Genomic DNA, 26,381 nt, shown 5'->3' with positions numbered 1-26,381 from the left:
CTCTTGTCCCTACTTGGTTTGCTACTGTGGGAGAATTAATATTGGTGCTATAGTCTGCTGAATTACTACTTCCAACAGTACATACTTAACTCTTAATGTTTATATAAGTATTACAAATTCAACTCTAAAAATATCCTGTAGTAATTCACATGAAGGTGCAGTCCCACAGCTTGTGCTCTGAGAAAATATCTGCCAATTAAACCTATATTTATGGATATGTAGTGCCTTTACTTGCATTTCCTGTAGACCTGCAAGGAGTGAGAACACAGCCCTCAATCCAACACACTGCTAGACTGTTGTTTTTGGAAATACCATACATATCGCAAACAGGATCTTTCAGAAAGTTCCTAAATGTTCATTACTACAGATGGTTATCAACAAAGACTTTGGGTTGATTTATGATGTATTCCTGTAACAAACTTGTAGATGTTGATAAATTTATTTCTCATATGAGCTGTGTGCAAGGTGTTGCACCAGACACAATAGAGTTAGACTACAACAGTGCTAGGAAACATGTTTATCTGATATATTTAATTTGAAAAATGTTTGTAGAGGAAACTTTTCAGGATCCTAGTCAAAAGAATAAGAATTTTTTAGTGACATTTTGTGCTTGTCCAATACTATATTTTCTGATAACTTTAATGACAAATTCTGTATTCTCTTAAAACTTACACTTACTGTCCAATGTAAAATACAATATGCATTGGCAAGACAGTAAAGCAAACGAGCATAAAATGTTACCTAACATCACCAACTATTATAAATGTGGCTACATTATTGTCTATAAAGTTGCCAGTACAACTATAGCATTGAGAGTATAAAAAATATGATAAGCATTGTTCCAATATACTTAAGGCATCTTGAAAACATTTTAGATCTCAAGTTAAAAACCAAGGCTATGATATATAATGCTGGCAGTAAAAAAAAAATCTGTGAATTTATGATGGTGAAGATTTTGGTAATGCAATACTTAAAAAATAAATAACTTAGTTCTGAGCAATGGGAATGACTTTCTCATCATTTCCAGCAATGGCTGGCAGAGGAGATTCCACAGTCAACACTCCATCTTTAGAGAGGGAGGACTTGATGAGTTCAGGATTGGTGCCTTTGGGAAGCAAAAATTCTCTATTGTATTCACGGTAAACAGATCTGCTGTCACTTTTCTCCTCGTGTTTGGCATGAACCTGTTGAAGATTAAAAAAGCATTGGTAACAAAAAATAAACAAGTGATACAGAATCACCATCCAGAGCTAATTAATGATTTGAAAGCAATAGTAGGCAGACTCAATACACATTTAAACTGGTTGCTCTGTGCTTGTCTTGGCTTACTTTTCATTTTAATGATTCTTCCTTTAAGTTTGATACACTGGTATAAAGAGTTAAAAAAAAAAAAGTGATGCTACATTGTTGTGCTACATACCAAAAGTTTGTTGTCAACAGTTTTGACAACAATTTCTTCGGGCTTGTACTGGCTCACATCAAATCGCAGTTTAAGCTGCTTGCAATCACCATCTTGCTGGATAAGAGGAGAGTTCATACCCTCCAGCCATGATCCTGAACCTTGGTTAGATGAAGCCTGGTCCTGTTGGCTGTAAAAAAAAGAGCATAAAAAAATAAATTAATAATGAATTGATTAATGAATTATGCTTCAAATTGGCAGCTTTAAATAACTACAATCTTCATACAATACTTAATATTAATACTAGTATACATTTTCTTTACCATCACAATGCATGAAGAGTGAGCTACTGACAGAAAGCACAGACTATGCTAGGCAGAACGTACATTTACTGTGGTAACTTAGACAATTCGTATTATTATACAAGTTTGTTTCTTGTGCTAGAACCATTGCTATGGCACACTGCAGCAAGATTGAGAACATTGAAGGGGAAAATCACCTGGAGGAGACAGACTCAGTCTCACTTGAAACCACTGTGTTACCGTCTTTTCCTGTCACCCGAGTCTCGCGACGGTGAGTGCTGTTGCTAAACACCTCCGCCCTGGCTAAGTCCCCCAGGGAATCCAAATAAGCATTGAGGGGATTGGCAATAAGAATATCATTATGTATGATGCAGCAGGTTGTATTATACAAATTAAGAGACGTTATGCATAGTATATGACAATTATAAGAAAGGAACAAATAAATAACATCAACATCAATCCACAGACCAATTCAGCCCATGAGTGTTCATTACCAGTGCACCATCACCCAGCCAAGAGTGCAGGGCAGAAGCAATGCAGCATGTAAGAAAAAGATCCAAGAGAGGGTCGGTTAGAGGGTGAACTAGTACATTAATCAATACAACTGTGCATTCAAGTGTTGTCTGGTACAGTACCATCTCTAGTGCTAATAGTTCTATACATAAGAGAATACTGTATTATGACCATGAGACATTAGTTTGTTGCTTTATATATAATTATATAATACAATTTACCTAATTACTGTACCATATGCACAGCATTTCCCATCTAAGTATGCATTAAACAACTTCATGTGGGTATTTCCTAACAGTGATTGTTAAAGCACTGGAGAGAGAGAGAGAGACTTATTTCAAATGATGTCTTTATTTTTAGAAATACTGCCACTCAGCAGCATACATTATACTATTTCTTCATAATCTGAAAAGTGCAATAGTGTACATGTACTACCAAAGTCACTAGTACAGGGTTTATGATAATCACACTAAGAAGTAGATGTTGCAATGAATGGTTTGCCTACCAGTGAAACTAATTTTTCACCATATTTTAAAGAAAAAGAAAAAAATACACATTAAAATGTTTTGTACAATATTTGTGTGTGGGGAAACCAGCCAAAAAGTGAGATACATGAGAGAAAAAAAAAAAAAAAACTATGCCAGTCCCCCCAAAGATTAAGAGCAGCAGCTTAAGGTAATTGTTGTTAGTCTAAAATAATAATAAATGTTCAGACATTCAGACAAGTTGGAGGAGGAGGTGAAGAGAAACACAAGTGTAGGGAGGTGAGTTTATTCCCGACTAGTTTCGCTGATTCTTCATGAGAATAAACTCACTTCCCTACTCCTGTGTTTCTCTTCTCCAGTAATAATAATAATAATAATAATAATAATCCAGGTTAACCTTCCACTTCCAGCCTTGAATAAACGCTACAGCAGTTAAAATAAATCCAATCCAAATAATATTGATTCCAGTGAATTTACCGTTTATTTGGAGTGGCTTTTAACTATAAACAACACACAATCCTCATGACACCCAACGCCTGACAGGGACGTGTATAGTGGTGCTGCCAGCCAAATACAGTGCCAAGAGTCAAATGGTCGTGAACTACGTGGCACTTCCTGCATCATTATCACTATTTTGGTCAACACATTAAGCACAGCAAGCATGCGGGTATAATTTATTGCGTGGTGAGAACACTTTAATCAATGCAGTAGTTCAGTATAGGTTGGGGAGAAGGGAAAGTATCGTTTGGTAAAATACAGTAATGCGTAGATGAGGAAAGTACCACCTGGATATAACATTATTGGACGAGGAAAATACAGTAACTGATGCTGGCAAGGCCGTAGCTGGCAGAGGGGAAGGGAGTTAGAGTACTGCTGGCAAGGGGAGGTTTCTTCAAAGATCACAGTGGCGACAAGGGATGAAGATATTGAAAACTGAATTAATGCATCACTGTGAAGGTCGCGGTGCATGTATCTGAGGGATGGCCATGGGAGGTATGGGATAGGGGGTGGAGTGGCAACAGGCTGGCGAGGTGCCAACTAACAACCTTTCAGGGTCTGGCATCCACTTCCCCCATCCACCCCTCCACTCCTTATCCCTCCCTCTTCATCTCCTAACCCCTCCACGAACCGATTTAGACTATCCATACTCGCCTCCATCACTGCCGACATGTTCCTCATACGAAACGAGAAATCAGCTGCGAATTTCCTCTTACCCAACCTGCAACTTCCTCTCCCTCCGTCCCTCCCTCCCTCGACGGAAAAACGGGCTAATTACATCATTGTCATTCATCCAACGAGTAGTCCATTATCCGAGTACCAGAAACACTATTGACGAGACAGTCCAAAAGGGTTTTTTTTTTTTTCTTTCCCTACACAATCACTGAACGGGAATGTATCGAATCCTACTTCATTACGTCAGCATGCTCCGTTTAATTTCAACACTTGCTTTCTGAGGTTAAATAATGATGGTAACCTCCACTCGAATAGCTGATGAAATTTAACTCACTGTCTACAAATAAGGTTTATTAAAATCCTTGGATAATAATAGGTGAGAAATTGACATAATCGGAATTTTGAATGAGAAAGCATTTAATTACTCGAGAGAGAGAGAGAGAGAGAGAGAGAGAGAGAGAGAGAGAGAGAGGGGTTAACGCAGGTCAGTGAACTCTATAGATTATCCCTGACAGTCCCAGACACGAGTGACGGCAGTCCAGCACGCAGCTCATCAGACAAGTCTTTATCACGCGCGTCCAAACCCATCTTAGCACCACTGCTCATTTAACTCCCCAAAACGGCAACATCCAGCGGCGGTGTGTGATGTACGAGAGAACCTTCTATTAAAATCCCAGACGGCTAGATGGAGTGCAAGAATGGTGAAGTGTTTATGGCGGCAGGCGAGGTGCGGGAGTTGGTGGGGTGAAAGGAGACGAGCGAGACCGCCAGGCAAGTTGACAGTCAGACAGACTGCTGTTCCTTGCCTGGTGCTTGAGTTACACCCGTCATGCCAGCCTGCTTGAGTCACACACACACACACACACACACACACACACACACGAGGTTTGCTTTTTCTTTAAGTATGTCAACACCAGTCATTGTTTTCCAACAGTTGTAAAAATATTCGCTTGGGTGTCTCCAAATCTGTGTTGTCGCTGCAAAGCATTGCCAGTTTATCTTTAACTTGTCCAAACCGTTCATGATTTCCTTATTCCGCCTCCAAATATGTTTAGGACTGGCTAAGTTTTGTTGTTGTTACTATTCTTTAATATAGGACTATTAGATACGAACCACACAATATCAACAAGAAATGTCTGGCTGATAACAAAGAGTAATTAACAAATACCAAACGAAATATCTACTTTAGAATACCTACTGCACTACAGACCAATAACCAGTAAAAGCACAAAACTCTGCGAGGAATAACATATGCAAAGAAAACATACAAAATACGAAGCCAAACTGCGACGCACCAAAAACAATAACAACAAAGGTGACACACATCGACCCCTCCAACACTGCACGCCATGCCTCCCTCACCCTTTCGTTTCCTCCCACTCAGCACTCGCCTCTCAGTCATCCACTCCCACACTTGCTTGCCAACACCCGCCCAGGCCCATGCAGAAGGGTTCACTGGAGATAAGTGACGCTGTGATAACGCCTACGGAGAGTGGCAGAGATATATAGGAGTAGGGAGGTGAGAGATTTAAGCGAAAATTTATCTGAAAACGCTTCCTGATTCTGAGCTAAAGGGTTTTGTTTTTTTCTTTCTTCGATGAAGGTGAAAGGGGAGAGTAGGAAATAACTGGAGATGTCAAGTTTCTTCCTTCTCCTTATTTACGACGAATAATAAACGAAAAAAAAACGAAAACATACATAACGAGATGAATGAATAATACACAAAATGTGTGTGTGTGTGTGTGTGTGTGTGTGTGTGTGTGTGTGATTTTCAAGTGTGCGTGCATGTGTGGCTCAAAAGGGACGTGCCCTGGGATGGGATGTCCTAATGTTCGAGGGCCAATAACAGGAGGGATCCTATTATCTTCAGACAAAACTCGGGAGAACAATGCACTTCATCGCCTCATCCACAACTCCATCCAGGACCCGGGTTACCTGCTACGCGACCGCAGGACCTTGCCAAGCAATGAACGTGGTAACCATAACGTGAATAGCGGCTATAATTCAGGATTTTCTCGAACATGTCCGGAATTCACGTGTCAAAATCTGCGTTTGTGGTGACCTGTGAAGTTCCCTTTAATGTCCAGAATTCAGCTTTCACCATTTCTTATGACTGCCGAGCCATTCACTCTGAGCGACACTGAGCGAACTATTAACGTATTACACAATATTTAGAAGGAAGAGGAAAAAGTGTGTGTGTGTGTCGCTCGTGACTGCAGACAAATCCTTAAACAATTCTGCCTTCTTATCGTTATACAACCCTGTCAATATATCCAAGGTTTCCACGCCACTTTCCCTTCTCCCCTTCCTTGGCAGGCCGCGTAAAATTAGCTTCTCCAGCCCACTGCCTTCCTAATCTCCTCCGCACCTCCCAACACTCACTCCTCCTCCAGTCCTACTTTCGCATTCAGTGGGTCGCTATTATTTGTGAAAACTAACACCCACCATTATGAGTCAGACCTTTCTATATTAAGTTTCCTGCCCACCACCCGTCTGCGAGGTTCCTTCCCCGGAGCATGCATTACCCCATTGGCAGGCGAGACCACGAGGACGGGAGGCCACTTTAATAGTTTTTTTTTTAATGTAGAAGTGATACTGTGACATGTTGAATGATGTACGACAATGCTGATGATCAATACGTGTACACAAAAATACAGCCACACCACGTCTAGTCTTGCCCTTTTTTATGGCAATGGTTGAAAGGAGGCTTTGCAAGAAAGGCTACCGTTTTTAGTACATACGTAGAAGTGTAACTTGGCTGATCAATACATACAAACCAAAATATACCTTCTCCACGTCCAGCTCCTGCTCCACTCACACACCAGTATTACTACGCAAGAAAAGTCAGTATTCCTACACGCTACTATCTACGTACTCAAGAAAAGGCGGTAAAGTCGACGGACAGTCCCCCAGAGGAAGGAAGATCAATACCCCAACTGTCCCGTGAACACCACAAACATTTCCACGCTGTCCCTCGCCACCACCCACGGCACAGCTCACCCCACGACCCAAGGAAGCTTTGTCCACGAACCACGACCCACAAACACCGCACAAGGCATCCTTTCATCTCCCGGGATACGCGATATACGATAAATACAAAATATCTGGACAAAGACCAGCAGAAACAATGGAGACGGGTATTTTCGAGAAATTTTTGGAGGGAGGAAGCAGTGAAGTCTGTTGGGTGGCGGCGGTGAAGAAGGGGGAGGTGGGAAGAGGTTCTGGGTCTAGTGAAAAGCAAACAGGCTGACCGCACGCCCCCTCTACCTCCCGCCCCACAAACACACAAAGATTGAAGGTGACGCAAGGATGACCAAGACACGCTGTTGATGTCCTTTTCGTCTCAAATAAGGTATTCAAACCCCCTACCTACCCAGTCCTATACTAAACCAACCCTACCAGTTGTCATGCACCCTACCAGAAGCCCTGAGGCTGACACAAAGGGAGGGTGACTCACTGTTTACCTGCCACGCCGACCCCCAAAACGGTTCATTTGTTTGGTTTCTGTGCCTTGCGGAGCCCTGGGGCAGAAGGCCGGCGTGGAGGGGCAGCTAAGGAAGGCATGGAGGCCTTGAGGGAACTTAACTAACTCCCAAATTTGTCGCATGTGAAATAGTGTGTGTGTGTGTGTGTAATTCACCACTGTCGTCTGCTGGTCACCCAGCCAGCCTTCCCATTACGGAGCCAGCTCAGAGCTCATAGACCGATCTTCGGGTAGGACTGAGACCACAACACACTCCACACACCGGGAAAGCGAGGCCACAACCCCTTGTGTTACATCCCGTACCTACTTGCTGCTAGGTGAACAGGGGCTACACATTAAGAAGCTTGCCCATTTGCCTCGCCGCGCCCGGGACTCGAACCCGGGCCTTTTCGGTTGTGAGCCGAGCGTGCTAACCACTGCACTACGCGGTGTGCGTGTGATTCACCTCGGTCGCCTGCTGGTCACCCAGCCAGTCTTCCCCATTACGGAGCGAGGTCAGAGCTCATAGACCGGTCTTCGGGTAGGATTGAGACCACAATACACTCCACACACCGGGAAAGCGAGGCCACAACCCCTCGAGTTACATCCCGTATCTATTTACTGCTAGGTGAACAGGGGCTATACATTAAGAGGCTTGCCCATTTGCCTCACTGCCTCCGGGACTCGAACCCGGCCCTTTCGATTGTGAGTCGAGCGTGCTAACCACTACACTATGCGGTGTGTGTGTGTGTGTGTGTGTGTGTGTGTGCGCGCGCAAGTCTACGCACGAACGTTAGTATGGGCGTGTGCACGTGGGATCTTAATAGCTGTATGGGTACGTGGGTGTGACTGGAATACATTACGTGGGTGTGAGTGGACGTAGGTGTGTGCTGGTGAGGGAGGGAAGCCGTCCGTATATGGGAGGGTGTACGGGTGGGGTTACAGCTTTCTACACACACGAAAAGGAGTACTAAATGTGTCCTGCTCTGCTTTACTCTGCTCTACATAGGTTCTTTCTTCTTCAAGCGTCGCACACCCCTTCCATTCTTCCGCGCCCCACTAACCTGACACCAGCCGTCCACCAGCAATCGGAAGAAAGTGTCTGGATCACGAAAAGTGGTAATTTCGTGCATTAGTTATCAAAGGCGAGGCTGTCTGTTCATCACACACACACACACACACACACACACACACACACACACACACACACACACACACACACACACACACACACACTTTTTTGTTCTCCGAGGCTCCCAGAAAGATAAGGAGGCTGAGGATGCCTTAAGAGGGGCTCATTATTACCCTGGTGTACCTGGGGACGCCTGGATATCCCCGGCGGGCACCACTGACCTTCTACACAAAGCGAGTCCGGTGTTTGATTGATTGCACCTTTGCTCAAGGTCAAAGGTGTGTACGAAGAACAACTCTGATGATAACCAAATAGTTAGTTTCCACGTTACATAAGGTTTTATACGAAGCTTTCAGGTTTTCACGCCACCGAAGTTGTTGTTTCCACACAAGCATGCAGAAGTGGTCAAGAAACGCTTTGCTACCTCGCCACTACGTTTTTTTTAAGTCAGATTATTAGTGTGATTCCCAAGAGTAATTATCCTGTTGAAAACGTGAAAATCTCGCTAACCCATTACCAAAATCACCCCCACCCCAAAAAAAAAAACGGCCTTAAAAACTTGTCACTTCTGCGGCGCAGAAATGTTTCAAAATGTGGGTTTGAGCTGGACGACTTTTCGTTAGCCAGTTCCCATGCAAGCTTCCTCTTTCCACTCCCTAAGCCAGGCCAAAAAACCGGGAATACGATTCCTGGAGCGTCGACAAGCAGTGGCGACCTGAGCCTAAAATATCTACCTTGGCAGCACCCATTGGGAGGCAGTGGCGGCTCTGACCTTGACAATCAGCATGATAGGAGGGAGGCCCGCCCCTTGCTGCCGCGACGTGATGGCCCCTTCACCTGGGAAAGGATCATATGGCAACCTGATCCTTTAGAAGACTGATGCCTGGCTACCCTACGTCATTCACTCCATGCAGGATGATGTCTGACAGCCACTGTGCGAGACGGGAGATAATTTCTCTGGCACGTATTCTGAAATACTTTGCTCTCTCTCACCACAAAATTTGCAAGGCTCTTATAGGAGTTAAGCTGGTTTTGAGGAAGTTTTAACGGTTCTAGTAACATACTTCAGTATTCTACAATAATAAACAAGAAAAACACTCATGAGAACACGGCTGACCATATCTGTAGCTTTTAAAGATAGACTTGGTGGGAGACCAGAGCGTTTAGAATACGCGCCTCTCTCTCTCTCTCTCTCTCTCTCTCTCTCTCTCTCTCTCTCTCTCTCTCTCTCTGAATATTCCGCACCACCTACACACCATCCACCCACTTCCTCCTTCCACCTATAGCTTTGGCTCGAAATACACGACTGGCAGGTGGGCACACACCGAGCAAGTAGAGGGGAGGCGTGGATCTCCAGCAGAATTTACCATGTACAAGATTAACTGGCTACATGTGGAACAGTGCAGCCAACACGCAGAGGCGGTCACGCATCGGCTCCAACACTACTAGGGATTAAGTAGTGTAATTGTTTTGGTGTGCTAGAGAGAGAGAGAGAGAGAGAGAGAGAGAGAGAGAGAGAGAGAGAGAGAGTGTGCCAAAGCTCATCACTGATTTCTACTTCGTGTATCCGAAAATGGCGTAAGTAACTCGCTCTCAAAAGATTTCAGTAATAAGAAGTTTACTCCTACTCTCTCTCTCTCTCTCTCTCTCTGAACTCGACACAATCGCCGTCCTCACCACCTCACCCTGCGCACGTGCACTACCACGGCCATTACTCACTGTCATGCATCACGTCACTCCGCAGAGGGGGAAGAGGGAAAGAATGCATGCAAGTTAAAAGGATACGAGGAGGAGAAGGAAGGAAGGTAGGTAGATCTTTATTCCTAATCTTGCATTAATTGGTTTGCTGGTTGTTGGTGAATGGAAAGGAGGTTAAAAGAGAATAGGAAGTGATCAGAAAAAAAAAAAAGTGAAAAGTAGAAGTGACGACATCCTCTGGTGGCGCTGAAGTCCGGGTAATTTTTGTAATGTAGGTGCTAGAGAGAGATCTATATTTTACCCAGTACTCAAGCCTTTCCTACAACTACAGCCCGATCGTAACTCCATGCAGGGCCCGTATTTCAGAAACCCTCCGCTCTCGCTCTCTCTCTCTCTCTCTCTCTCTCACCACGACTATTTACTAAGGACACAGCGATGATTAGCCGGGTTCGCAAGTGTGTTTCACCTGTTAATAATGTAAAAATCTTGTTAACCTATCACTAAAAATCATGAAAATACTCTTTAAAAATCTGTGTCACTTCAATTCGAGTCTTTTTGATGTTAGTGGAGGTGCGTGCATAGTGTATAGTGTTTCATAATATAGTGTCACGATTCCTTGCAGTAACGCAATAATCAGAATCCAGTGTTCCCCCTTAAGGAGATGCATTTGGGAGAAGCCTTTATACGCACTTATGGAATGATTATCTTGGGTCCACGGCAGAACCGAAAGTCCCTCCTCCACTTGTCTGGCGGAGTGAGTCACCTTCGTCCACCTCCTCTGCAGGCGTGATTCATTCCCAATTGAGTCATGCTTCAAATCGGCTTCGCTCAGGACGTGCGTCAAGGCTCCCACTTTGGAATGATTTTGGGTAATCGTATTAGACATGTACATGTACCATCATGGCCAGTATTCTTACACGCTTTGTTCTCTTATCACGACTGTTTTCAAAGACCACAGGCATGAATAGTCGGGTTCTTGTGGGTGTTTCTCCTATTGATAACGCAAATATTTATCTTCTTAATGTATCACTAGAATCACGAAAACATCCTTGGAAAATCCTATATTAAACATTGGAGTCTGTTGAAAGCGGTGGAGACGGAGCGCCTAAGTATTCAAGATCATCACATACGATTATGCAAGGAATGTCCTTCGGGAGGCAGGCAAGCGGCGCACCACATGCACCACGAAGGATGGGAGGAATACTCGTATCACCTCAAACCAGTCACCCAAGCAAGTTCTGAGATGGATTGAACGGAAATAGACCAAGTTATCTCATCCATCCTAACCCAACTTAATCTAACCTATTACCTAATACAACTCCACCTCCGTAACGTATCCTAATCCCACCTTACTAATCTAACCTATCCTAGCACCACCTCGTAACCTAACCTTTCTAACCTAAGACTGATTAAAAAACTAGCTACGACTGACTCTTCAGCACTGCCACCAGAAGCCACATCTGAATCCATATAACTATCCACAATCAAAGCAGTTCACCTTAAGAGTAATCTCAAGTTCACCTGAAGAGCCATGCCAAGTGAAGAATATAGCAACAAGAATGTCACACCTTGCCACACACGCCTCAGTGGAACAAAAAGTCACTCAACAATTCATTTCCCTTCAAGACAGCCAGCAGCCAACGCCTTCCTAGATGTTTACACCCAAAGACTGAACCAAATGCCACAGAAATAATACAATGTCAAAAGCATCTCCGCACTTTTCTAACTCAAGTTGTGCCGGAAGGAGCTTCACCACCACCACTACCCCCTCCTCTTCTTCTTCTTCTTCTTCTTCCTCTTCTTCCTCTTCTTCTTCTTCTTCTTCTTCTTCTTCTTCTTCTTCTTCTCCTCCTCCTCCTCCTCCTCCTCCTCCTCCTCCTCCTCCTCCTCCTCCTCCATTCCCATTACCTCCGCTCCTCCGCCAGGTGTGACTCATACCTTGCACAACCTGTTCATGGAAAGAATGTCCGCGAAGCCATTCCTTTAAAGGCTTCGTAGTAAAAGAAAGAAAAAGTGGTGACGTCCTACGGAACTTCAAGAGAGGAAATTAATAATGTTGGAATGTGGAGTTGAAAAAAATATATGTGACGTCTAAAGTATAAAAAAAAAAAAAAAACACACACAGAAAGAACTAAACTTGTACATATACGTCCAAGTCTTACGAGGATAGGTAGGTGGGCGTGGGCACGTTCATTTGGGCGTGACACAGGCGGGGCCACATTCCTAAACGCTGCGCATAAAAGGTATTCCAACAATGAGCAACTAAACTAAAGGACAAATAAACAAAGATGACGACCGGATTGAGGGAAGGTGTGGGCGTCTTCGGGAAAGATGAGGACGGGCGGGCATCAGGCCAAGTCAGGTGCAAGATGACGCAACACCAACACCAACACCACCACCACCACCACCACCACCAGGGGCCTTGTTACCTGCAACCTTGAGCCGCACTCCACGACCGCTGGGACTGTGCATGCTCGTGATGACACGGACCAACCGTCGCCTCTTTTGCAAAGCTGTCAGTCCCGGCGATGCGTGCCCAGGTATGTTATGAGTATAGACTGCACAAGAATCCCTACATTATCCCTCCGCACCTAATTCCTCCTCGGGTTAGCACTGGGCTAGTCAAATACTTATACACGCACTCCTAGTCCCTGCAAACTCAGTAGACATAGGAACAAACCTTCGTCACCTCGAGAAACCTATTCAGCTGTGGTTTGGTCTTTAAGAGTCCGTGTATACTCACGTAGACACAAGATCCAAACTTCACCACTTCTAGAAACATGACAGTCCCCTGCAATATAAGAAAAGACAAGAAGACAAGACAAGAATATCTACATTCCCTCCTCACTTCCTTCTTACAACAACACTGGTTTAATCTTTTCATAATACAATCACAAGCCCTTCCAGTTCCTGCAAAGCCGTCCGAGACTGTGTTTGCATTTCAATACATTATGCATGAACCGTGCAGCACCAGCACTCAGACACCCAAGATAAAGAAAACAGTGGCATAAGAACTGGGCAACAGTATGCAATGTTAGGCTAATTCAGCTCTAAACAAGGCACTATCAAACGTAGTATGTGTACACTCTTCTATTTTTACATCCTACGTTATGTACACTGACCGGACGGAAATGGCTTGAGTGTCAAACATCGAAAGCACTCTAAGAAATTTTATTTTCACCATCATCGCCACTTTTAGTCGACACTAGTGCTTCCGGGGCAGAAAACAAGCTGGTGCAGTGTAGGTTCACCGAGGATGTGTCGATAGGAGGAAGTGGGTAAGAGGAGGTATCGATGTTGGAATCCGTCAGTGGTGAGAGTACGAGGCACGCGAACACCGACAGAGACTCCTCGAAGAAATATAAAAGAGAAGAAACGGATGACGGAGAACAGGTTTAAAGAAATCAAATAAAATACGGCGCACCTAAAACATGGACACTGTGTGGTGTCAGAGGTGAAATTTGGACGTCCTTTAAACAACAACAAACAGTGAGAAGCCCTAAGTGCTCTTCACGGCAGAGACAATACAGGGGGAGCAAGGGGCGTGTGTGAGGGCACGAGTGACATGGTAGAACAAGAGGTGGAGGACAGTAAAGAGAGGATGGGGTAAGGAAGGGGACATACGACTCACGCCACTTGTTATTCGTAGTAATTTCAAAGGGCATGAGAAATAACACCAAAAAATAAGAGGGAAGAAATAGGAAGTCTTGTCACTAGGCAGGGTTTACCACTGCACACGCAAGTACACCTCCTTGTCCTGCCTCGTGTCACCGTGCCAGAATAGGGAGACGATACTACAGGCCACTCAAGCATCTCCTAAGGGGATAACAAGGGGCCGTCAAGAGCTGAGCTGGACAGGGATGGGGCCTCGCGCTGGCAGGTGTGGTGGACAGGAAGATCATGATGCCTTACCGAGGTGTCAGATTGTCAAGGTCAAGTTATAAATAATACCTTTGTCAAAGCATTGGTCCCATAGAACAGCGGTGAGATCGAGGAACCATAAATAGCAACACTCAAAGCTACATCAATTTACAGACATTGTTGAATCGCTAATTACGATAATGTGCCATTTTTATAGCGTACAACAAAAAAAAAAAAAAATGAAAATGCACTAAACTATAAACAATCGCATATGAAGTTCCACCATTAAGACCTTAACCATTTAGTATCAATCAAATAAATAAACAAACACTTAATTAAGTGATGTAATGCCGGTGTCCTTCCCCACAACTCACCACTCCCCGTCTCGTTCTCTTATTGGAAAGGAACGAGGCAACGGGCCAGACTCAACAGCTGTGATGGACCTGTTGGCTGGTTTACTCCCGTACCTCCCACCCACCCATCCCTCACCACCAGCCAGGCCCCGGCGCCACTATCTAGGCCCGCCCGTCTGAGTGCCTGCGAGCATCCGTGTTTACCGACGCATGCTGTTTGTGTGTGCTGGCCAGAAGGAAAGGTTCGAAACTTAGTATACCCAAGCAAACCACTTCCACTGCGACACCGGCAGCCTCAGACCCACGCGAAATTTAAAACTATCATGAGTTAAAAACATGAGCGGAAAGAAAACGGAAACACGGTTCTGCAAGTAAGAGAAAGTTGGTTAATTTTTGTTTTATGGTGCGATGACGAAAGCACGGAAGCACGCCCTCTGCTGGCTGACTGACTGACTGACGTGTGTGTGTGTGTGTGTGTGTGTGTGTGTGTGTGTGTGTGTGTGTGTGTGTGTGTGTGTGTGTGTGTGTAAGATGAGATCATTCTGATCCTTCTCTCACTCGTGCGTGATTGCTTCTCAAGTCCAGTTTACCAAACAAATACATTTCAGACACTGAGTGGCACCTTATCGCGGCAACACAAATGAAAACATCCATATCTGCCTATGCAAATATAGATGGGGCGATTATATACACATGCAATTGTTCTTTCAACTGCTCCAGTGCTCCCGTTAGAAACACCTGTAGCAGATTAACCTTTCCAAACGAACAAACAGATGCTGGTATAAAAACTAATACATAAAAACTGAGGGATGAGACAACAGGTACAATGTTACATGAAAATATTGGTAGAAAATCAAGAAACTGAAAAAAAAATCATCTTTACAGTAAGGATAATAGGTGGAAATAAGTATGTATGGTTCATGTGTATTACAGGCCTGGTGGCGTCTTGCAGTTAATGTATCTAATGTATCTAAATAACAAATCTTTCTAGAACGGGACAACCCATCGTACAAACCACCACATATGTATTCGGTGGGAGTCGCTCGGCCTCACGCTACAGACTATGAATAATAGAAAAAATAACAAGATCTCCATCCCCTACATCCACTTCTTTGTCCTAAATACTCCGTGGCGGGCGGTTGATGGTGGTGGAAGTGATGGTGATGATAGGAAAAATATTCTGGTGAGATGCGGCGAAGGTAGCGGTGGTCGTTGCCAAAAACGCGCAAATCGTAACCATATAAACGCAGTACTCTCCCTCCTTTTATCATTAGTGTTGACGTCATCATCACTCTTACTATCATTGATCTAAAAATCGTTATCCCTTCTTGGCATCATTATCTCACCTGCTAGTAACGGCAACAATGGCACGCCCTTGCCCCTTTCACTCACTTGATACCTGTCTCGACGGCGTACGGCAAAAACATTACGAAATAAAAATTAACTAAAGATAAAAATAAGATGACAAACTTGCACTCTGCACTAGGCTCTTTAATGCTGAGTCACAGTGTGTGTGTGTGTGTGGTTTTTATTTTTATATGGTCTCCGTTGTCCATTCTCTTTTTCATCTTTCTAATCTTCCTCCTACTATTTCTCACCTTTCTTTTTTATCCTCCTCGTCACCATAATCCACTAGCAATGATTGAAAATAAAAACAAGACCATAAACCCAATTCCTAAACTCCGTGTGTGTGTGTGTGTGTGTGTATGTTTCACTGTTTGATCTGCTGCAGTCTCTGACGACACAGCCAGACGTTACCCTACGGAACGAGCTCAGAGCTCATTATTTCCGATCTTCGGATAGGCCTGAGACCAGGCACACACCACACACCGGGACAACAAGGTCACAACTCGATTTACATCCTGTACCTACTCACTGCTAGGTGAACAGGGGCTACACGTGAAAGGAGACACACACAAATATCTCCACCCGGCCGGGGAATCGAACCCCGGTCCTCTGGCTTGTGAAGCCAGCGCTCTAACCACTGAGCTACCGGGTGTTTCACTGTTTAATCTGCTGCAGTCTCTGACGAGACAGCCAGACGTTACCCTACGGAACGAGCTCAGAGCTCATTATTTCCGATCTTCGGATAGGCCTGAGACCAGGCACACACCACACACCGAGACAACAAGGTCACAACTTCTCGATTTACATCCCGTACCTACTAACTGCTAGGTGAACAGGGGCTACACGTGAAAGGAGACACACACAAATATCTCCACCCGGCCGGGAATCGAACCCCGGTCCTCTGGCTTGTGAAGCCAGCGCTCTAACCACTGAGCTTATGTGTGTGTGTGTGTGTGTGTGTGTGTGTGTGTGTGTGTGTGTGTGTGTGTGTGTGTGTGTGTGTGTGTGCGTGCGTGCGTGCGTGTGCGTGCGCCCCAACACACTTCCTAAACCAGGAACACGTGGCAAAACTAACCCCTTTAAAATCTAAACGAGTTGTGACAGGAGGCAGCTGTTGGGACGATGCTCCTGTCCTTACTATCGTCACACCACTAAACTCTTCTATGCACATCCCACATCTCTACACCCACCCCTCAAGCGACAACACTACTCTTCTACACTCCTACACTCTAACACCACCCTTACTAACGTCAAACTGAAGGGTGTCTGGTACTTGTAAACTAGGTGACACGTGCCAAATATAAGGTACAGTACCTCAGTAGTTACGTTCGTCAGTCAGTTAGCAATGTGATGTCTTTGAAGCTGATGGTGTCTAGAGGGATAGTGAGGGCCGGGAGTAGGGGAGGTCGAGGAGGAGCAGGAGCCTTGTAACTAAAGGAATGAAGGGGCTGAAGTGTGCCTGGGGGGGCGTGGGGGAAGGAACGAGAGTAGGTTATGCATGTGAAATGTGGCGAGTGCTAAGGCGGTATTGATTATCTTAGTGGATTACAGGACATAACCAACTCGAAGAAAACTATTACTGAGAGAGAGAGAGAGAGAGAGAGAGAGAGAGAGAGAGAGAGAGAGAGAGAGAGAGAGAGAGAGAGAGAGAGAGAGAGAGAGAGAGAGAGAGTTAAGGGCGGAAAAATTTCACAAAAACGTGAGCTAAGTAGGACAACCTTCCGCTGACAGGGTAAAGAGGAATGGGAGAGGAAGGAAAGGAAACGAGAAGGGGGCACAAAAAGGCCATGGTGTAAGGGTTCTTACTGGGCCCTGGTTGGGTAAGGGCAGCGGTGCATGACTAGAGATTAAGGGAGTGTACCAAGAAGGCCATCATCCCGGTTCCTCCCTCGTGGCACCGCGGGAAAGGGCGGCACCCGACCACGAAGAGACGAAGGGCGTCACCCATGCACGGACTTCTTGACGCCCTCCATGTCACATTTTAAGGGGCTTCTTCCCGCTTTCCTCTTTTATCTCTCCACTTAGAAACAGTGGAACACCAGCACCATTATCCCTCTTAATTCAATGACGGTTTATCTTTAACCTTGTGGAGTGCATCCATGTGCAATAAAACAGACTAATTTTGTAATGAATGTTATTATTAACCCAGATAATCATCAAGAAACCCAAGGATTCGCAATGCAAGAATTCATATTAACCTTTTAATACAAGACTCCAGTAATCAACGAAGTATTATTCACCGTAACCCAAGAATTTGATAATGACCAAAATACTATTCATCTCTGACAGTGAGGAGCCACAGATGGGTCACCCCGCGGACCCATCGACCCACAACTAGGTGCGTGTAACAAGCCCTACAGGAGCTGCCGTTGCCTCATCGAGGCGGGTCACGCAGGAATTTCATGAAAAAAAAAAAAAAAATGCTGCTAAGGAACGGTGAATAGGAAAAGCTCTTTACTTAAACCTAAATTCCTACAGAGAAAAGCGAGAATGATCATTATTCTTTGAGGATGCAATTACCTTGTGACGCATAACATTGTTGTTACAGGAAGTAAAAATATTCAATATTCAAAACATCTTCCATTTCAATCATAACGAAAAATGTACAGTACATGATATAAAACAAAACAACATTCGGTTTTCTGTTCTATATATTCAAATTTTCATGTAAGGCATGTAAAACGTTCCTTATCGGTGAAGTTCTCCACAGCCTTCGGAAACAAAGCTGAGACGGAAGTTATCGCAGGAATACAGCCATTGATTTTACAGCTTGAATATAAATAGTGAAAACAATACGGCGTACATAATAATGACAAAACAAGGAAGTAAATAAAAGTAAAACAATAAACTATAAATATAGAAAGTGACGCAACCGCCACCGCCTCTCCTCCAGCCACTCACACGTTACTAACAAGCAACTTATGTTACCAATTCATACTTTTATTATGTAATGTGACTAGGGAATAGTGTTTCTAGAAGTTTCGGTGGTGTCTATTATTACGGTAAGGATTAGCTGTCTCTCATAAATATATGTGGTTAGGTATTGCATTTCTTCTGCAGAATGGGTCGCTCAACCTAAGTGGGCAAGAGGATTAACACATGGATAATGTTCACATTATTCTGAGAGAGAGAGAGAGAGAGAGAGAGAGAGAGAGAGAGAGAGAGAGAGAGAGAGAGAGAGAGAGAGAGAGAGAACGACGCAAAATTACAATCAAATAGTATACTCACTATACTCAGTTGTTAAAGTGGCGGGGTACTATTGGTAGCTGTGGAGGCTGCTGGTTAAAGAGGCTACTGCATGAACAGGATAACCGTTACTGGGCGGCCGTTACTGAGGGCCATGCCTCAGACAACAGAAATTTCCTTGAGGCAACTTATCCCGCGGCCGTTTTTTTTTTTTTTTTTTTTGACCCAAAAAAACGAAAAAAAACCTCGGGTTTGTAACGAGGGAAATAAAATCTACCTATACACACTTTTATCACCAAAACACCTTCCGATGGAATTCTATAGAAACTCGTCTCCTGTGACCTTGTTAAAGCTCTTGTTCTCATACCATGAAACAGACACGCACAGTAGTCCCTTCGTCAGCAACACTTCCACGTTCCCACTTCACGGTAATGCAAGACAGCTGTCCCCAGTGGTATACTCGTCGTACCTCGGCTAATGTTACATCGGCTAGAAATGTCACACTTATACACTGTCCATGCTCCTGGTGTCGTCAGGTACCTCTCCAGACAGCAAAATGTAGCCTATCGCTGGTTATAGTACAGGACTTACGAAAATAACAATAGCTGGCCGAACACTACATCCTCATGCACATGCACAGCATCCAACATCTTTCACAGAATGTCATAAAATTTCCAATCCTTGTGTTGTAAACACCACTTTAGTTTTCCAGGGTCAGGCAAACCATAAGACATGACTGTGATGGCAAGGCATCCACCCGAATCCTTCCCCCAGCCTCCCCTCCCTTCCATGTTCAGTTACCCATGCCCATCCCACCACGCCGCCTCCCCGGGCATGGGCGGTCTAACAAAACAGGGAACAGACCCCGGCATTCCTCCAATCCCTGTCACGCTTAGTAAATCATGTCAACTCAACCCTTGGTGTTTCAAGAATGGTAAGAGATCCAAGTAATACATGGAAACAAATGCCATTACCTGGAAGTAAGCATGGAGCGCTGGAAGAGAGTAGACTCTCGGTTCATCAGTTCATTTCGGAAGCGAGACATTTCATCTTCCATCTTCTTCATTTCTGAATCAAACCTCTCACGGATGGAGTTGAATTCCTGGTCGATAACACTGAAGTCCCCGAGCTTGACAGGGATGTGCTTGAAGCCTTCCATTGTGCTTTCGTGTAGTGGAGGTAGAACGCTAAGATAGTCACAAGTGTAACGTGCTGCTTCTCCACCCAGCTCGGATGCTCCTGGCAGACTGACGTGGGGAGCGCTAGAGCGGAGTGGGGAGGAAGGCGGAGGCAGGCCAGCGCCGCGCCGCGCCCCTCACCGCCACCCCCGCCTCCTCCACCACCACCACCACCCAGACGCCGCCCCCTCAGGATGGCAACTAACGCCACTCGGTTGCCAATGTTCGAGTATGTTCTCTTGATGATAATTTCGCATGCCTTTCACCTCTCCTGTTTCTCACATACATCCATCACGTGTGTTTCGTCTCAACAATAGTGATAAATGTCCGTAGTCTTGTTTGGTTTTTTTTTTTTTTTCCATTTATCTTATTTATTTATCTTTATTCTGCTGCAAAAGATCACTCATACTTGAAATAGGAAGATTTGATTTCTCAAGGCGACACAAAGGTGAACTAGCAGATTATACTTTAAAATTGCTTGGTTAATAGTTACCTTGAAACACATGATGTAAAGATAAAGGTAGAGAGAAAGACCATATCATACACATTCTGATTCACTCTTATTTAATTTCAAAAAAATTAAGAAAAATAATAAATAAAAAAGTACATAGTAATCCATGTAGTATATAAAAAAAATCAGAAGCAAGACACTGGAATGTGAGAAATAACATTCAGTATAAATGATATGTTGGATTTTCTTCCACTGTAACTAGTAGACTTATTCAGTTCCAAGTACAGGTCATATCCCTTAACAAAAAATGTACTCAAAACATTCTAAATTATGTAGTTTTTACTTAAATACCTTTCAAATAAACACAGCCAAACCCACAAATATTTAGACATTGGTTAACCAAATTTACATCTGATATTGTTTACTACGAATAAGACAACTAATTTCTGCTTGCGAAATAAAATGATTGAATCCCCATCCACACATCTCAGCTATGATATTATTCTACAGTGCAAATCTAACTTCAATGTGCAAAAAATATTTCAGTACAGTTAGAGCCATTCAATAAATACATATTTCTACAACACTTACACAAATTCTCTTTTTCTTCAGTCCATTTTGTTTTTCTATTGAGTGCAGGTCCCTACTGGCTAACCTCCCAAAATGTGCACTGTTCACTTATTTCTTCCTCTCTCTTTACTTAGTCATTGCACATAAAACATTAATCTTTGTTGTATGCAGTTTAAAGCCAGTTCTAACAAGGAAGCTCTTAACCCAACAAAATGATATGGTCACATGCATAAGTATCACTTTGCCTTACATCACCGTATAATATGTTCTCTGTCCTGATTTCTAATACAATGTCATAGTACCAAATCAAAGATTGATTCTTCTATTCATTTAGACTTTAATGCCAAGAAACACAATCCTGTGACAAAAACAATCACATGCTCTACAAAAATCTAAATGAAAACCATCTTCATTCCGATAGTATAATACCAATTTCTGGACATGATAGTGGAAATTAAATAAGTATCCAGATTCTGTATACTGTGCAATACCAGCATACCAAGACAGGTCACATGACTTTTCACAAGCTAGAAGCTGCTGCTGTGTACATACACACTTTGGGAGGCAAAAGTGCAGATCACAAGACTGACAATTAGAGATTAACCATTGAATTTGTTATGTCACTATGTCATGCTGTTGCTCTTTTTCACTCTTCTGAAAATTTGAAGGATTTTTCTCCTTTTTTATTTCAGAATATTTTCTTCCCACACCAATATCATTCAACATTTTTTTATAAGATATCAATTACTATGTTCAAAACCTTTTAAGAACAAAACACTTTGTCACAGGACCTTTAGCAACAGTGACTAACATATCAGGCATAACATAACATTTAACAAGTAGTTTCATTCAATAACTTCAACAATACCTAGAACAATAATTCTTCATAAACATTTGATAGACAACCAGACAATTCTCAGGCAAAAGAAGTACACTTTAGTGAACATTTCAATAAATTTCTTGCCCTTAATTCATATATCACACCTCACACGTTCATAAGATTTATGTATTAGATTTATGTATTATCATGGTTTGTCTTTTATGCAGAAATTATCATTGCTACTTTTCCAAAAAGGACATGACTAGAGTGGAAAGTGGCTCACACCTCACTGATCTCACATTAGTATCATATACAAGTAGTATCTTATTTTGAGCTCATTCATTTCATAAAACAGTTAAGGTAGCAGGAATCAATTGAGTCAACATTTTACAAATACTGGTGGTCATTATAGATTGTAAGGCATTATAAAAGAAAAGTAAAAGAAATTTGCATAGCCAAAATATTTTTCTTTAATGTATTCAATAGAAAATACTATTGATCCTGGCCACTTTCACTGTGACTAGACTCATTACAACTTTGTAACAACTCCCAACATAACACAAAGCTCACAAAGTATAGTTTATGTGGGTTAATTTTGATATTTGTATAAGACTTAATTGTGTTTCTAGAAATAATAAATAGTCTTGTCATTTTTGTCTACAGGGCAGTGCTCTAAGATCAGTTTTATTTTCAATATGCATTTGCAATTTGATACTTCAGTCATAGAGGACATTTTTCAGTGAACCTGTCAACATCATCTCAGTTCTGTTCTCAACAATAAAACTCTAAAAAGAAAACTAAATTGTAAAGTTTTCATGTAGTCCTATGACACAGGGAAACTACTTGCTCTTAGCAATCATGCCTTTAAAGCCAAGACTCCTTGATGAACTAGTTATGCAGCAGTTAAAGTAATATTGATCAATTCCATATCTGAGAAGATACTTTGGTCTCATTATACCATTTACAAAACAAATAAGTATTGAAGAAAATAATAAGTATTTTTCACTAACTTAAGATCATTACTTGTATAATTTTGAATATTACATATTTTCATTAGGGCATGAACTTGATAGTAAAGTTTTACCCCAGTGAAATCCATTTGTAAGTACCATTGTTCATTATCACCATCACTGAAAGTCAAGCTTCATGCTTACTGTATATAGGCTAATTTCAGTCAATGTGGCAGCTCACCAAACTACATTCTTGTGTAATTTCTTCATTTTCTTTACCTTTTTAGATCTTGGCTCAGGGTCTCATCTCATGTCTTTTCTTACATATCAACTGTCACTACCTGCCACCTCAAAATTGGACAGAGTTGTCCCATTGATTAGTTCTTCAGTACCCAGTTCATTTATTTCTGTTGCTGCCTCTGGACGGGCTTGTTCCACCAAGATCCCACACTCACTTTAAACCTGAGAGAGACATCTTCAGGAAGGCCATAACAGAATCTATATTTCTAGGAACACTCACCCAAACTTACTTTCCACACAGGGAAAGTATGTGTAGATGAAGGCAACATGATATATTTTATATCCATTAATGATAATTCATTATGTATGTAGGAGTCACATTTGAGTCATTGTTCATTTCCGTAACTGTCATCAAAGTAAACAATAAAAGCAAATTAGCAGTATTATAATAGTAAAGTGAACAAGATAAAACATCAAAATATAAAAATAACTTTATTTCAATGATGTCATCATATGACATTCAACACTATAAAAGAAAGGAATGATAAACAGCTGCCGCAATTCCAAGACAGCATCAATGAAATGTTTGTCTAAAACACCTGTACAAAATTTCAAACTGACTGAAGAATACTGTTAATTAAAGACCCCCACAAGAAAAGTAAACTATTTCCACAACCACAACAGATACTTAACTTACATGGTACCTATCTGGTATCACGGAACCTTTAGTTGTGAGAACTTTAGCCCACTGAGAACACCAGCAAGCCCCATTCAATGTGGCTTAGAACACTGGTGTTGCATACGGGATATGTTGGTAGAGTATTACATGATTTGACAAACATTGACAATTGTTTGATTACTCTATTCAATTTCACCAAACAAAAATGACAAAATATTTGAAGTACCCTGCAATTCAATACAAATTATACTCAAAATATAAATCAATCTCAGACAGTGTCTATTGTCTGACAATCTACTTTTTGCTCTCCTTGGGTCTAAGTTCAAAAAGCTTTTCAACAATACTTGGATCAGCCAATGTAGAGATATCCCCAAAGTCCTTATCTCCAACTGCTATCTTGCGCAGCACTCTCCTCATAATTTTACCAGACCTAGTCTTGGGTAGACCTGGTGCAAGCTGAATAAAGTCTGGTGAGGCAAATGCTCCAATCTTAGATCGAACTGCAATTAAAAATATAAATGGAGTGATATCGGGATTTTAGAACTCAACGATTACTTGAGGACAAGAACCCAGATATTGTGGGTCTTACTGAAACAAAACTGAGAGAGGAGAAGACCTGATGATGGTTGGAGAAGGAAATATAATGTTTGGAAAAGAAATAGAGTAGGTAAGATGGGAGGAGGAGTGATGTTGCTGGTTAAAAAGATATAAAGGTGGATCAAGTGAAAGAAGGTATGGGAAAGGCAGAAGTGCTAAAGATCAGAGCAGAAACTAATGAAGGAAAAAGAGGCACTACATAGTGGTGTACGTACCACCTAAGACAAATGCATGGTCAGTACAGGAATATGAAGAAATGATAAGTGATACAGGAACATGTCTGGAAGAAATGTTGGGTGGCTGTGAACGAACTATAATGATGGGAGATTTTAATTGTAAAGAGGTGTGTTGGGAGGACTGGTCAATGGAAGGATCAGAGACAACATGGGAAATACACTATTGACACTGGCAATGGAAAATGTGTTAACTCAGTGGGTCAAAGAAGATACTAGGTTTGGAGGAGAGGAGCATCGTCAAGACTGGACTTGGTCTTTAGTACAGAGCCAATGGTCATTGAGGAGATGAGGGTGGAGTGCCCTTTAGCAAGAGTGATCATGCAGTTTTGGAGTTCAAGGTGATAGATGAGAGAAATCTAGAAGAAATGAAGAATATAAAGTGGGAAGATGGAATTATGCCAAGACAGATTTTGGAAACCTAAAGAAATTCTTTCAAGAGACAAATTGGATGAAATTCAAGAGTGCTAAGGAGCAAATGAAAAGTGGAAGGAATTTATAAAAATATACAAAGAAGGTGAGAAAAAATTTGTACCAATAAGACAACATAGAAAAGTTGGAAAGCAGGACTGGTTTAACGATAGATGTGAAAAGGCTAGAACAAGAAAAGAGGATGCATGGAAGAGGTGGAGAAGGAAAAGACGGATTAAGCAGTGGGAAAGTTACAAAAGAGCAAGAAATGAATATGTGTTGATTAGAAGAGAAGAAAGAAAGAAACAAGAAAAGGATATAATTGATAAATGTAAAGACCAACCAAGGCTTTTTACAGACATGTGAACAACAACATCAAAAATAGAAAGTATTGAAAGTTTAGAAGTAAATGGGTATGCAGTGAAGATCCCAGGAAATGGCAGAGGCTATGAATGGATGCTTTCGGAAGGTATTCACAAAGGAGACTGCTTTTGACAAACCACTGGTAATGGAACAGAAAGGGATTATGAAGGAGTTTCAAGTAACTGTGGAGGAGATCAAGAATATGATGGGGAGTTTAGAAGTGAGAAAAGCTGTGGGACCTGATGGGGTATCAGGATGGATTTTAAGAGAATGCAGGGAGCAACTGGCAGAAAAAGTTTGTGAAGTAATTGATGCCTCATTAAGGGAAGGTGTAGTGCCCCAAGACTGGAAAAGAGCTAACATTGTCCCAATCTATAAATCAGGTAACAAGAGACCCATTGAACTATAGACCAGTGTCACTTACAAGTGTGGTAGCTAAGATGTGTGAGAGGGTGGTGAAGAATAGATGGACAGACTTCTTGGAGAAAAATGACATACTTTGTGAGTGTCAATTTGGTTTTAGAAAAGGCGTTCATGCACGACAAACCTGATATGTTACTATTCGAGGGTGATAGATGTAATACAGGAAAGAGATGGTTGGGCTGATGGAATATATCTGGATTTAAAAAAGGCCTTTGATAAGGTACCACACGGAGACTGATCTGGAAACTTGAAATGGTAGGAGGAGTGCATGGCAGTTTACTAAAATGGATGGAAGACTTTTTGGTAGGAAGAGAAATGAGAACAATAATTAAGGACAGACCATCAGAATGGGGCTTGGTGGAGAGTGGAGTTCCACAGGGATCAGTGTTGGCACCAGTAATGTTCGCGGTCTACATAAATGACATGGTGGATGGGGTGTCCAGTTATGTGAGCCTATTTGCAGGCGATGCAAAATTGTTAAGAAAAGTGAGATGTGACAAAGATTGCGAACTACTCCAGGAAGACTTGGACAGAATATGGAAATGGAGCTGTAC

The 26,381-nt window shown here is 42.5% G+C and overlaps 2 protein-coding genes across 4 annotated transcripts in view; both read right to left on the bottom strand.

Moving 5' to 3' along the window:
* Positions 1-385: 385 nt before the first annotated feature.
* Positions 386-20,192, bottom strand: LOC123516153 (alpha-crystallin B chain-like). 2 transcript variants are annotated; one of them, XM_045275304.1, is made up of 4 exons: positions 19,887-20,192; positions 1,899-2,000; positions 1,421-1,589; positions 386-1,184 (listed from the first exon to the last, which is right to left on the bottom strand). In XM_045275304.1, the coding sequence occupies exons 1-4, from the start codon at positions 20,069-20,071 to the stop codon at positions 987-989; spliced, it is 654 nt and encodes a 217-aa protein (XP_045131239.1). In that variant the 5' UTR covers positions 20,072-20,192; the 3' UTR covers positions 386-986. The 2 variants fall into 2 exon arrangements, with proteins under 2 accessions (XP_045131239.1, XP_045131240.1); XM_045275305.1 differs by lacking the exon at positions 1,899-2,000 and having other exon boundaries at positions 19,887-20,181.
* A 436-nt stretch (positions 20,193-20,628) lies between these two features.
* The window catches only part of LOC123516151 (acetyl-coenzyme A synthetase, cytoplasmic-like), a 28,695-nt gene continuing 22,942 nt past the window's right edge, over positions 20,629-26,381 (bottom strand). For both annotated transcript variants that reach the window (XM_045275299.1, XM_045275300.1), the window contains one exon: positions 20,629-24,300. In XM_045275299.1, the coding sequence (XP_045131234.1) occupies positions 24,095-24,300 (206 nt within the window). In that variant the 3' untranslated portion in view covers positions 20,629-24,094. The remainder of the gene's footprint in view (positions 24,301-26,381) is intronic.

Source organism: Portunus trituberculatus, chromosome 40, assembly GCF_017591435.1.
Source record: "Portunus trituberculatus isolate SZX2019 chromosome 40, ASM1759143v1, whole genome shotgun sequence".
Lineage (NCBI taxonomy): Eukaryota > Metazoa > Arthropoda > Malacostraca > Decapoda > Portunidae > Portunus > Portunus trituberculatus.
The sequence above is the reverse complement of the archived record's forward strand: the minus strand, read 5'-3'. Positions and strand labels throughout refer to the sequence as shown.